At 43.6% G+C, this 12,720-nt stretch overlaps 1 protein-coding gene across 1 annotated transcript; it reads left to right on the forward strand.

Annotated features, from left to right (window-relative positions):
• Window positions 1-658: 658 nt before the first annotated feature.
• Window positions 659-12,198, forward strand: bcar1 (BCAR1 scaffold protein, Cas family member; the record flags this gene model as incomplete). Its single annotated transcript, XM_038294875.1, has 6 exons — window positions 659-829; window positions 2,147-2,242; window positions 2,425-2,811; window positions 5,695-6,564; window positions 8,306-8,395; window positions 10,731-12,198. Coding segments are annotated over 6 exons (2,160 nt in total), but the record flags the coding sequence as incomplete, so codon positions are not given.
• Between the last annotated feature and the right edge of the window lie 522 nt (window positions 12,199-12,720).

Raw genomic sequence — 12,720 nt, forward strand, 5'->3', positions numbered from 1 at the left:
GTTTTCTTATTTTAAATGAAAATTGTCTTATTCCATTGGCAAAGTTTCTCACTTACCTCAATTCAAGACAAAATGACTTATTTAGATTGCTATTTTTGCATTGTGATTAAGTTGTTCTGAATAGAAAATGAAAAATACCCTCGGCTCTGAGCTTATGGCAGTTTTATATATTAACAAATCAAACAGTGACACCAAAAAGTCCTCGATCATCACTATTTCTACCCTCCCGGTGTGGTAGAAAAGTTTTTCTCTTTTCCAGCACAAAGCAAATAAACATTTCCATTTAGAGATGCTTAAATCTTTCATGGATGAACTTAGTTTGGTCTGAAGACGAGGAAGAAGATCTGGTCCATCTCTTATTTCCCAGGCTGACCAGTTGACTCTGCACTGCAGCCATATAACCCCCAGTTTAAACAGGCAGACAATAGGCCAGCCTGGTTCCCACGCCGACGCTGACGGGACCCCTGCTCTGTTGTTATTGGCTATTTGTCTCTCTGTGGAGACGCTGTTCATCAGCATGACCGCAGTAAACTCTCCTCTGTCCAAACGGTCTGGCTGTTAACTCTAACCTCTCCAGGTTTGCATTGTGGCAGGAGGTCATGGGGGGTTACAGTCTGATCTGTTTGCTCTAGTTCTCTGTTTCCCGGAATAAACTGGGTGCTTCTGTTTTGTGCTGCAGGTGGTCGTCCCCACAAGAGTCGGACAGGTTTATGTGTACGACGCAGTGAACGCCGACAAGGACGAGTATGACGTCCCGCCAAGACATCAGCCAGCGGCACAGCAGGACATTTACGACGTACCGCCCACCCGCCAGCAGTTCAGCACCCAGGTCAGTGACTCGCTCAGTGATCCGGGTTACTGCTGCAGATGCCCTTCAGGAACCCGGAGCTTTGATTTTCTAAAACCAGTGGAGGTGATTCCGATCAATGGTCTGTTTAGTTCCAGGTTTTATACAGCAGCCCAACAAAGCCTGGTTTTAATTTAGAAAACATGCAAATAGAAACGGTCTCTAGTATCAGTTAGAAGAGCGGCATGGGCTGTTTATTACAGTTATTTTACTGGATGCACACGTGGAAGAGACTAAAACATGGGTTTAAATTAAACTCCCAGCATTGAGGTTTGAAAATATCTTTAATTTCAAAAAGCTCCATGAGAGGAATCAGCATGAAGCAGAACATGTCTGCCAGGTTGATCCGCCACTGTGGGGGAAATCCACCCACTGCATTAAGGCTGGTTTATACTTAGAAACCAGGTCGTCTGCGTGTGTGTCGCAGTGAATGCTAATATGTCCCCTGGCTGCTGCAGACGGGCGTTAGCCCTGACTGCTGTTACCCATCGGAGCTCCGCTGGTTGCCGCAGTCCTCTAAACATCAGAACTTCTTTTAAATTACGCACTAAATCAGTAAATGGGCCATTTAGTGAAGCTTAAAGTATAATTTTCTCGCCTCAAATGATCTTAAAACGTACTTTTATTGAACATCAGCAACAGAAAAGAGAAGTTTTAACTTAATACTCTGAGCTCTGTGAGCGCTAACCTGGAAGCTGCTGCTGCAGCAGTGCATGCTGGGACAGCTGTCTGATCATCCTATTTACCTGCTCAAATTAAGGTTAAATACACTTAATTTAATAAATATTGACTTATTTCTAGATCGTTTTTATAGTGAAGGTAAAGTGGAAACTGCAAAAATTATCTAGAAATTAGTAAAAATGTCTTAAATTAAGTGTATTTACCCTTAATTTGAGCAGGTTAGATGATCTACCAATGGAATGAGTATTTTTACTCTTAAAATAAGATAATTGGATAATATGCACTGGAAACAAGCATTTTTTCCCCCTTATTTTAAATGTAAATCATCTTGTTCTATTGGCAAAGTGTCTCACTCCTCAATCCAATAACAAACTCACTTATTTAAGAAAATTAAAATGACTTATTTAGATTTCAGGTTTTTTTTGCAATGAGGAACAATTTGTAGAAGGACCAACATCCAACCATCAAGGAGAGGATTTAAGGATTCAGCTCATTTTGTCACTTGATGACATTTCACATAGAGAAAAGTCTGAACTGGTCACCATGGCGATTAATTACAGGTTTAAATCTGTCAGTGTTTCCAGCTTCATGCTCCAACATGTCTTCCTCTGTGCTCAGGTCTATGACACCCCTCCTATGGTGGTCAAGGGGCCCTCTGGTGGTCAAGACATATACGACACCCCAGCGATGGCAGAGAAGAACCCCCATCAAACGGTGAGACTTTGAACATGGTTCTGTTGTAGAAAATGATTAACCGTTAGTGACCCAAATGAACGCAGAGCTCTACAGAAACAGACAGGAAATTGTGTTTTCCAATCAGGATTTAGATTGGTGAATATTTACCAAGCATGTGTCCCATGATCAGCCACGATCTGAGCACATGTTTGTGTCTCCAGGTGTACGACTTCCCTCCCTCGGTGAGTAAAGACGTTCCTGATGGTCAGTTGATCCGAGAGGAGACCTATGACGTGCCCCCCCACTTCGCCAAGCTGAAGCACAACGTTCCCAGCGCTCCTGGCCAGTACCAGCACAACGACGCCAGCGACGACGACGAGCCGCCAATCCCTGAAGACGTTTACGACGTTCCCCCGCCGATCCTCGGCGAGAAGCATCATCGGGGCGAGAGAGGCGCGGCCGGCCAGGCCCCGCAGGAGATCTACGACATCCCCGCCACCCTGCGTGCTGGAGGAGCCCCCGCACAGGATGTTTATGACTTCCCACGGGAACGGGAGGACAGGGGAGGCGAGCGGGGAGACCAGTACATCTATGACGTCCCGCCACAGGTAGCTGAAGTTTGTGGTCCATTACATTTTCCTGCAGAAAACGTGTCTCAGTCAGAGGTCCTCTTTGTTAGAGGTGTCCAGAAAAATGCTTTTCTTGCCTCCTCAGCAGCCTGTTTATCCTCCATCTATCAGAGTCAGGTGTGTTGAAACTAGGAAGCATCTAAAACCTAAAGGACAGAGGATCCAGGATCCAGGGCTGGTTGGGTGAAGACATGTTGAGGAACCTTCACTGAGTTTCTAGAGTGAGAGTCTCTGCCATAAACTTCACTGTAAATGCAGATCAACACTAACTGAATCAGAAATTAAAGAGTCAAAACACTTCTAGTTGTAATAAATCTATAAATGGGGTGTGCATCTATATTCAGACCCCCTTACTGTTATCCCAGAGATAAAATCCTTCACTCCTTATTGATGTGAGATTGGAAACAATGGAAAGGTTTGGATCATCGTGTTTAATTAACAGACTCACAGCGGAGTCCAGTCCATCCTACAGGTCCGGCCTGGTTCACGCCGAGACCAGCTCTGTATAATTTATATCTTTGATGGAAGAATGAATACACTGTAGTATGTATGTAGTAACATGTGGGTAACAATCTAAACCTATAGCAGCATAACTATAGAGATATAATGAAGCAGAATGATGAAAAAGGGGTCCCTATGTCCTCCAGCAGTCTAAGCCTATAGCAGCATAACTATAGAGATTGCTCAGGATAACCTGAGCCACTCTAACTATAAGCTTTATCAAAAAGGAACGTTTTAAGTCTAGCCTTAAAAGTAGACAGGGTGACTGCCTCACGGACTAAAGCTGGTAGTTGGTTCCACAGGAGAGGAGCCTGATAACTAAAAGATCTGCCTCCCATTCTACTTTTAGAAATTCTAGGAGCCACTAGTAAGCCTGCAGATTGAGAGCGAAGTGCTCTGTTAGGAACATAAGGAACAATCAGATCTCTGATATCAGATGGAGCTTGGCCATTTAAGGCTTTATATGTGAGAAGGAGGATTTTAAATTCTATTCTGGATTTAACAGGAAGCCAATGAAGAGAAGCCAGGATAGGAGAGATGTGATCTCTCTTTTTCATTTTCATCAGAACTCTGGCTGCAGCATTTTGGATCAGCTGAAGGCTTTTAACTACAGTTGTTTTTTTCCCAGAAAACAGACCACGCTGGTCTTTATGTGGTCAGTATAATTAACTGAGATTGCAATACTTGTGTTCTTCCCATAGAGGGCAGCATGTCCTCAGCAGACAGGAAGTCATCAGATTGTCCTCCTGTGAAGTTCTGATTATAATTTTATTCATTTGAACTTTACTTTTAGACAAAACTGATGAATGTTCTTATTTCTAGGTCGGAAGTGACAGAGGGCAGAAACATCTTCCTGGGAAATTATTTTCCAGGTCAAATTAAAACCTCTACTGTGATTTGGAGTGAATAGATAACAGACTGAGAAAAGGTGTAACTGGCACATAACAGCAGTGCAGATTCAGTTCTATTCAGTTTATTTCTATAGCTCCAATTCACATCATGTCATCTCAGGTCACTTTCCAGTTCACCAGATCATCCAGTCAGATTGATTCAAAGTTTTTTATCTAAGGAAAACCGGTTGATTGCATCGACTCATTGACTCTTCAGCAATCCCTCACACTAAGGGCTGATTTATTCTCATTAACCAGGTCGTCTACTTGTGTCGCAGTGAACGCAGATATGCCCCGCCCCCTTCCGCAGACACTCTGCGGAGGCCGCTGATTGGTCAGATCTACATCCGCTCTACACTTTGCGTATTTCCTGTTTGGTTCCTTACCGGCCTGTTTTGTTTGTTTTCCGCAATGGCGGAAAACAACTCGTGAAGTTGGAGCAGCTAGAAGAGCAAGGTGCGTGATAACCTGGGACCCTTTTTCCACCTGGATCCCCGCTCTTTTTGGCCCTCATGTCCCTCCGTTGTCGGACAAACTTGCCTCCACTTCCTCACCCTCTCGGCCGTATCTAGACCCACAGCTAGTTCCTGATTGGCCCTCTGGCGTTGTGGCGTGGAATAACATAACGCAGACCATTGGGCATAAATCAAATATATCTGCGACACACTGCTGCAGGAGGAGAACCAGCCCTTTAAGCATGCTTGTAGCGACAGTGGAGAGGAAAAACTCCCTTTGAACAGGAAGAAACCTCCAGCAGAACCAGGCTCAGTGTGAGCGGCCATCTGCTGAGGCCGACTGGGGTTCAAGGAGACAGAAGCAGACATAGAAAAAGAAGCATAGATACAAAAGGTAACTGTCAACCAGCTCCAGAGAAACAGGACTACACTGGAAAACAGGCCAAGCTCCAACATCTAGAAACAAAGGTGTTGATGGCAGCAGCTCAGTAGAGAGAGCAGAACGTTAGAGATTGAACTATGAAGCCAGCTTTTCTTTATTGCTACCGGGGCTGAAACTAACGATTATTTTTCAAATCGATTATTCTGTAGTTTTTTCCTATAAATCAATTAATAATCGGATAGCCAAAGGTTGCTTCAATAAGATTTTTATTACAAAATCAAACCAGGTGAAACTAAAACTTTTCCACCCAAGTTTTTTCTCTCAAATGCAAAAATGTTTTTTTTTTGTTTTTTTTTTTAACAATCTTGGTATAATTCCTATTCTAACTGTGTCACTCTGTCATGTATAAGCATGTTTTAGCGTGTCTATATTCCAGTTAAACATAAATCAATTACTTAATTAGTTGGCAGTTATTACAATAATTAATCTAATAGTTAATCCGCTTGTTTGAGAAAATAAGAGTGAGCAGGAAGCAGGATGGTGAAACATGTTCATCACAGTCCATCGGTTCATGGCTGCTTCTCCCTGTAGAGGTCAGAATCTGTGACATCATCATCTCCGTATTGTCTTCCAGGTTGTCCGTGACGCCCAGTCCAACACCGAGGAGATGACCAAGTCTTTCAAACGCCTTTCTGCTTCCAGCACCGGAAGCACGCGGAGCAACCACTCCTGTTCTTCCCTGGACATGGTTCCTGTCCGGGACACCTCGTCTCTTCCAGCCTCTGGTTCCAGCCAAGGAAAACCGCTCCTGTTGGACCTGGATCAGGCCATGGAGCGTCTCTCCCGGCTGCAGCAGGCCGTGGAGTCCAGCGTTTCCCTCATGATGTCATTCATCACAGGGAACTGGAGGAGTCCTGCTCACCTGGAGGGAAACCTTACCGCCATCCACCAGGCGGCGGACCGGGTGCGAGCCACCGTTCGAGACTTCCTAGAATTTGCTCGAGGCGCAGTTACAAACGCTGCTCAGGCCACAGACCGCTCGCTGCAGACCAAACTGGGCCGGCAAGTGGGAAAGATGGAGGACGTCTTTCAGAGTTTGATTCGGCACAGTCAGAGCTTGGACGCCATCTCGTGGTCCCCCACAGCTCTATCCGCTCCGCCACCAGGGGGCGATGACTTGGATCGACTGATCATGACGGCGAGAGGCATCCCTGACGACGCCAAGCAGCTGGCCTCCTTCCTCCACGGTAACGCCTCGCTGCTCTTTAAAAGGACAACCAGGCAGCAGCAGCTGCCCCTTCCTCCAATCCCAGGGGACGTCAGCGGTCACATGACCGGATCAGGAAGCGGAACCTACCAGGGAGGGGAGAAGGTGCACATTCAGTCCCGCCCCCTCCCTTCGCCACCCAAAATTACAGCTCCTGAGGAGGAGGATGGCGTGGACAGGCTGTACGAGGTCACAGAGGAAGGCTGGATGGAGGACTACGACTACGTCCATTTACAGGTAACCTGACCTTAACCGCCAGCTGGGCTTCAGTTGCTCAGCTCTCTGTCTCATGTATAGCAAGACTTTACACTCATATGACGGCCATGTGGACCTAGCATCATTTAAAGCTGGGATTTATTCAGCATCTGATATGATGCAGAATAAATCCCCTCCATTTCAGTTAGAGGAGGAGGGAGAAAGCAGGACACTGATGGACGGCCAGTTCTGTCCTCCTACCAGCGGACATCACTGTCCCTAAGCCGGACTGATCCATCAGGTGGAGCTTTTGGGGATCTGGGATCGTCTGGTTGTGTCTGCTTCTACAGGGAGTTATATGTGTCACTACTGATCCGTCCATCAGCTCATCATCAACCAGATATACATCCGGGTCACCTTCATTTTACTTTGTAAAAAAGACCTAAATTACTGTTTTACCACCCTAAAAATAGTAAGCGCACTAAACTATAATGTGTTAAAGGTTAATAATGTATTTTCTGATAAAATAAATGCACTTAAATCCTTTCTGTTTTATCACTCGTCTGTTCCCGATCTGAACCAGCAATGACTCAATTTGCTGCACATGTTCAGAAAGGTCCAAACAGACAGCAGCAAACCATTTGAAAACAAACCATGCAAAGAGCAGTGTTGCCAACTTAGTGCTTTAATTGCTATATTTAGCCACTTTTCAGACCCCTCTAGATCTTCGATTTCTAAAAAGCAGCAAACTCTGCTCTCCAGAGCAAGTAGATTGGTAACCCCGCCTCCTGCTCTCCTCGATCTTGTCTGCTGTCATGATTCATGCAGCTGTTATTTCATCCAAATGAAAAATGGAGAACAGAGAAGCAGATCTTGGCTTGTCTACAGTGAAAAGAAGGACTGGGTTATTTACTTTTACCTTTCTGGAAACACAGGAAGGAGCAATCAGCTAAGTGAGCTTAGTGCTTGGAAAAAATCTTTCATTCCTTTAGAGACAGCATGAAAAGTCAGCTGAGTACAAAACATAGAGAGGAAAACAAGAAGAAAAGGGACAAGAAGAGAGGGACAAAACCTAGAGCAGATAATGGATGTCTATTCTATTAACATATTTCTATCTGGATAATGGGTCTGTTTTATGTGTCGTCTTCGCAATTCAGAGGGCCCCCTGCCTGTCTTCGCCTAGGGCCCCAAATTTCCTAAATCCGCCCCTGCCTTATGGTATATAGTGCACTATATAAGATTGTCTGATGTCGGACAATCTGTTAAATGGAGAAAATGTAATAGCATCAAATTGTCTCTGAAAAGTTGTAAAACATTTTTAAAAGATGTGTTTTAGTATTCTTTAGTGATTTATGGGTAGAAATAAGAACTTTTATTACCATAATTGCATTATTTATGGCGACCTGGATGAATATCTTCTTGCAGATGAGCTGATGGTACGGATCAGGTAGTGAGAATATGGACTCACCTAAAGTTTTTACCATGTAAGGAAAGTCCGGCTTTAACCTCCAGGTGGCGACATTTCTCCCTTTAACCAACATTCATGAGACAGAAAAGAAGTTTCTGACCTTTAAATAATAAGAGACTCAAAAATAGATTATTTTCTCTTATTTTTGGAAAGTAGATAAATCAGTTCATAGACTTTTCTGGCTTTCAATTATTTCCAGGCAATGTGTATTTAATTCAGTTTAGACTTTTTAAAGATGAGGGTATTTACAGTAACGGGGGTCATCCAGTCATGATGGAAGTGCTGTTATGTAACGACTTTGTTTTGATCTGAAAGGGGAAGGAGGAGTTTGAGAAGAACCAAAGGCAGCTTCTGGAGAAAGGAAACCTTATCAGACACAACAAGACGCATCTGGAGCAGCAGCAGGTATGTCTACAGGTTCAGACCGGTCCCTGGAAGAACAGCACCTTCCCACACCGCCGCCGTCTCCATTACACCTAGACTCTTTAACATCTTTATCGCAAGTTATAACAAAAAAAAAAAATAATGTTTTTATTTAACTGGGATTAAACATAAAGTGTTGAGCTGATGTTAGTTTGGAGGTAAAAGGCTTTAAAGGCTTGTTTTACAAAAAGAGTCTCTGGTTTTCTCTGAGCTTCATGGGATCAACGTTTAGGCTGCGTTCACAACACAAGTGTTGTAAAGAAACGCTCAAACACAGAAATCTGGATGAAACTGTGGTCCAGTTTCTTTGCTGCTCGGCGCTCCGGATGTTTATCTGTTCCGTTCTGTAGCTTCCAGGCAAAGAGCAGCTTGGCTTTATTTACTTTATGAGCTGGAAAAATAGTTTGAACACATTTTTAAGGGAGAAATTCCACCTCCAAACATCCACTGTTCATCAGGATTATGATTAGGGCTGCAACTAACGTTTATTTTAAAAATCGATGAATCGGCCGATTATTTTTTTCGATTAATCGATGAATCAGACAAAACATTTTTTTTATATTAACCTCTTTATTTCAAAATAAACATTTTAGACAGAACAAACAAGCACACAAGTACATGTTGCTCATTAACTGTCCTGGTGCAATATGAAAAATAAATGTTTTTGTTTAAACTACGCAACCTTACATGAGAAATGTAGCTGTACATCCACAAAATATAGGGTACTTTGTTTCATAAAGCGCAAAAAAATACATTTTTGTTTTTTAAAGCCCCTAAGGGGTTCAAACAATAGGTCCCCCCATTTCAACAAATGAGTTTTTTTTTAGAGTAGAAGAGTTCTGCCTTTTAAGACAGGAAAGTATAGCAGTTAAAGTTGCTACTTGAGAAAATACTGAACCATAGAGATAAAAATAGCCCTGTGATTCAAATTATAAATCGTATTTGGAATAAAAATGAGAGAACTAGGGGTGCTAAAAAACACATCCTCCAAAGACTCCAATTTACATGGGAATGTGGCAGATAATTAATTGACATATTACTGATCTTGCTGGATTTTATTCTGCTTTACTTCCATAAATTGCAGGATCTTCTTTACTTTATCTTTGCCAGAAGATTTAAACTTTAAAAGCCTTGCCCTCATAATTTGCAAGTTAACTTATTTATAAAGTAAATGTAAACGCTGCTTATGCTAATTCAAATGAAAAACTAAAATAAGTAGCCAACCTTATCACTGTCTGTAACCTACTAACACGGTAAGGAAAGCATCAGATGAGCTACCTGAGAAACTAACGTTACGTTTCCCCACTTTAAAATGAAACATACATGGTTACTCATCCTGCTGATCAGCTCTCTTCACTGCCATCGAAGGCTCCAACATGTTTTCTTTTCAGGTGCTGCATCATAACAGTGGTGCTTTCGCGCAGGCTTTTTTATTAATGTAATCAATTTGCGCCGTCAATCCCGGCGCATGCGCGCTTCATTTGCAGTCTGGACGCTGAGGGTAAACATCCTGCAGCTCTGACTGCAGAGCTGAGAGGGACTCCTGGGGAGCGGGGGGAGGCGCCTCACGGCAGAGTAGGAACGATACATGCTTTCACGTAAGAGTCTCCAAAAGCCGCCAGTGACACAGTAAAAAGTCGCCAGATTTGTCGCTAGTCGCTTTTTTGAAAAATAGTCCCTGGAGGGGTCTGAAAAGTCGCTGAGTTGGCAACACTGCGCCTGCAGCGCTGGCTCGCTCTGCCGTATTTTTTTCTTCTTCCCATGTTTCAGTCAAGTGGATGTGATGACGGCCGCCGCGGATAACGCATTAATCGCACGACACAACTAATCGATGATGAAATTCGTTGCCAACGCTTTTAAAAGTCGATTTTTATCGATTTTATCGATTCGTTGTTGCAGCCCTAATTATGATCCCAACAAAATATATCAGATCTAAACATGAATTGACATTTACCGAAGACTCGCCGTAGCAACAGCCAGACTCTGTTTGCTGACTGGCGCCATCCAAAGGCCTTTGGCTGCTTTTTATTTTATTTAGGGGTGTCGGAGTAAAGGTTGGCTATGCTTCAGATTTGATTAATAATAATAATAACAATATGTTATCATAAAAACATCTGAAAACTGTTCAGGGGTGTGAATACTTTTGTATATAATTCTATTCCTAATGGATTCATTTCATTCTGATCCTTTTTTTGTTAAGTTTTTAAATCTCATTTAGATAAAATTTGAGGAAAATAGCAGAAAGAAGCGGATCTCTGAAGCCCAGCGGTTGTTTCCGTGACGACAGCTGACTGTGATGCTCCTTTCCTCTCTTTAGATCAAACAGTTTGAGCGGCTGGAGCAGGAAGTCAGCCGGCCAATAAACAACGACATCACGGGCTGGGTCCCTTCTCCGCATCACCCTCTGGCCAATCAGCTGTCCAAGAACGGCCCCGGCGAGCGTTCATCCTCCAAGCTCTGTCACGGTGACCGCCAGCTGCTCCTCTTCTACCAGGAGCAGTGTGAACAAAACATCACAACCGTCACCAACGCCATTGATGCCTTCTTCACCGCCGTCAACTCCAACCAGCCGCCAAAGATCTTCGTGGCCCACGGTAAATTTGTCATCCTCAGCGCGCACAAGCTGGTCTTCATCGGCGACACGTTATCACGGCAGGCCAAGTCTCCGGAGGTCCGGGCCCGGGTGGCGCAGAGCAGCAACACGCTGTGTGAGAAACTCAAGGACATCGTCATCAGCACGAAGACGGCGGCGCTGCAGTACCCGTCTCCCGGAGCCGCCAGAGAGATGACGGAGAGGGTGAAGGAGCTGGCCGGGTGCACTCAGCAGTTCAAGATGGTGCTGGGACAGCTGCTGCTGATGTAGGAACCCGAACGGTGGCGTCCCGCTCAGCGGCGGGACCCATGCACACGCCAGCAGCACGCAGGACCATCCGAGGCACATCTCTGATGCCTGCAGGAATCCTTGTTCTCCGGAGTCCAGCTGTCGCCCAGCTTCTCCATCCTCTCTGTTCACTGGGATCATTCCTCTCCGCCGCTCCTCACTTTAGGCGGCACCGAGGAACGTTTGGCGGGCTGTAAAATAGTCCCTGTAAATATTCAACTTCCCTGATTAATGAGATGAAGAGAAGAAAAGAAGCATCTAAGAATAAAACTGATATGAAATCTTCCTGGTAGTTAAAGACGTATCAATCATGGTTATTAATAAACTGTATAATTATTGCTCTGATTCTTCTATCATTCTCTGTATGGATGTATAAATTCCAGATGTTATGTAAAGCTCTTTGTTGTAGTGAGTGCCTCCATCCTGTTTCCCCACATCATCTAATGATCTGAGGTTGCCCCGGCAACTCCCGTTGAAAGCTAAGCTAGCTCTCCCACCTGCGCTGCAAAAAGTTCTTAAAACAAAAGTATTTGCCCTTAATTTCTGCAGGAAACGAAGATGACGAGCCAATGGAAGGAGGATTACGATGAAAGAGTATTAGAGCCAGGCTAGAGATTTTATTTTTATTTTATTTTATGAGAATAAAGTCATCCTACAACAACCTGTTTCAGAAAGAAAGCTTGGAACTCCGCCCAGCAGATGACGTCAGACCAGCTCCACCAATCAGCAACCTGAGTCCACTTTGACATCCTGCCCAGTTTGATGCTGCTGGTTAAAGATTTCCTGATTTATTAAACCGATGCTAAAGTATTACTTCACATGATGCTCCACATTCCTCATTATAGGGAAGAAAGCACTTCTTGGAAGAGTTGTCTTAAAATAAAACTTGTTTCTCTTAATTTAAGGACTATTCTAGTTGTGACTTTTTTTCTCATAATATTATGACTTTATTCTGGTAATTTTACGACTTTATTCTCCAAATAGAAGAAAAAAAATCTCTAGCCTGGCCCAAATGCTCCGTCGTAGGAGGATGAATAGATATGATGCACTTAAAAAAAAAATTTTTTTTTCTTATTTTAATGGTAAAGCATCTTATTCCAGTGGTAAATTTGTCTCATTTACCTGCTGAAATCAAGAAAAATGTAGATTTTTGAGGCATTAGGGGGCGCTGCTGCCCAAAACGTCCCATAAACCATAAAGATGCAGATGCAGGTATGATGATGTCAGCCTCACATGATTTTCTTTTCTGACAAACTGCATCTATGTTGTTTTGTAAGAGGCATGTATTCAACTAATCTGTAAAAGGTGAAATACACCAAATCATTTAAGTTTGCCGTTTGTCTTTCTTCTGTGTGGACCTTCCAGGCGCCTGCCTAAAACTCACTCACTTCATCCAAATGTGAAAAAAACACAAATAGTTGAATTC

Source organism: Cyprinodon tularosa, unplaced genomic scaffold (genome assembly GCF_016077235.1).
Source record: "Cyprinodon tularosa strain WSP-4 unplaced genomic scaffold, ASM1607723v1 ctg347, whole genome shotgun sequence".
Taxonomy (NCBI): domain Eukaryota; kingdom Metazoa; phylum Chordata; class Actinopteri; order Cyprinodontiformes; family Cyprinodontidae; genus Cyprinodon; species Cyprinodon tularosa.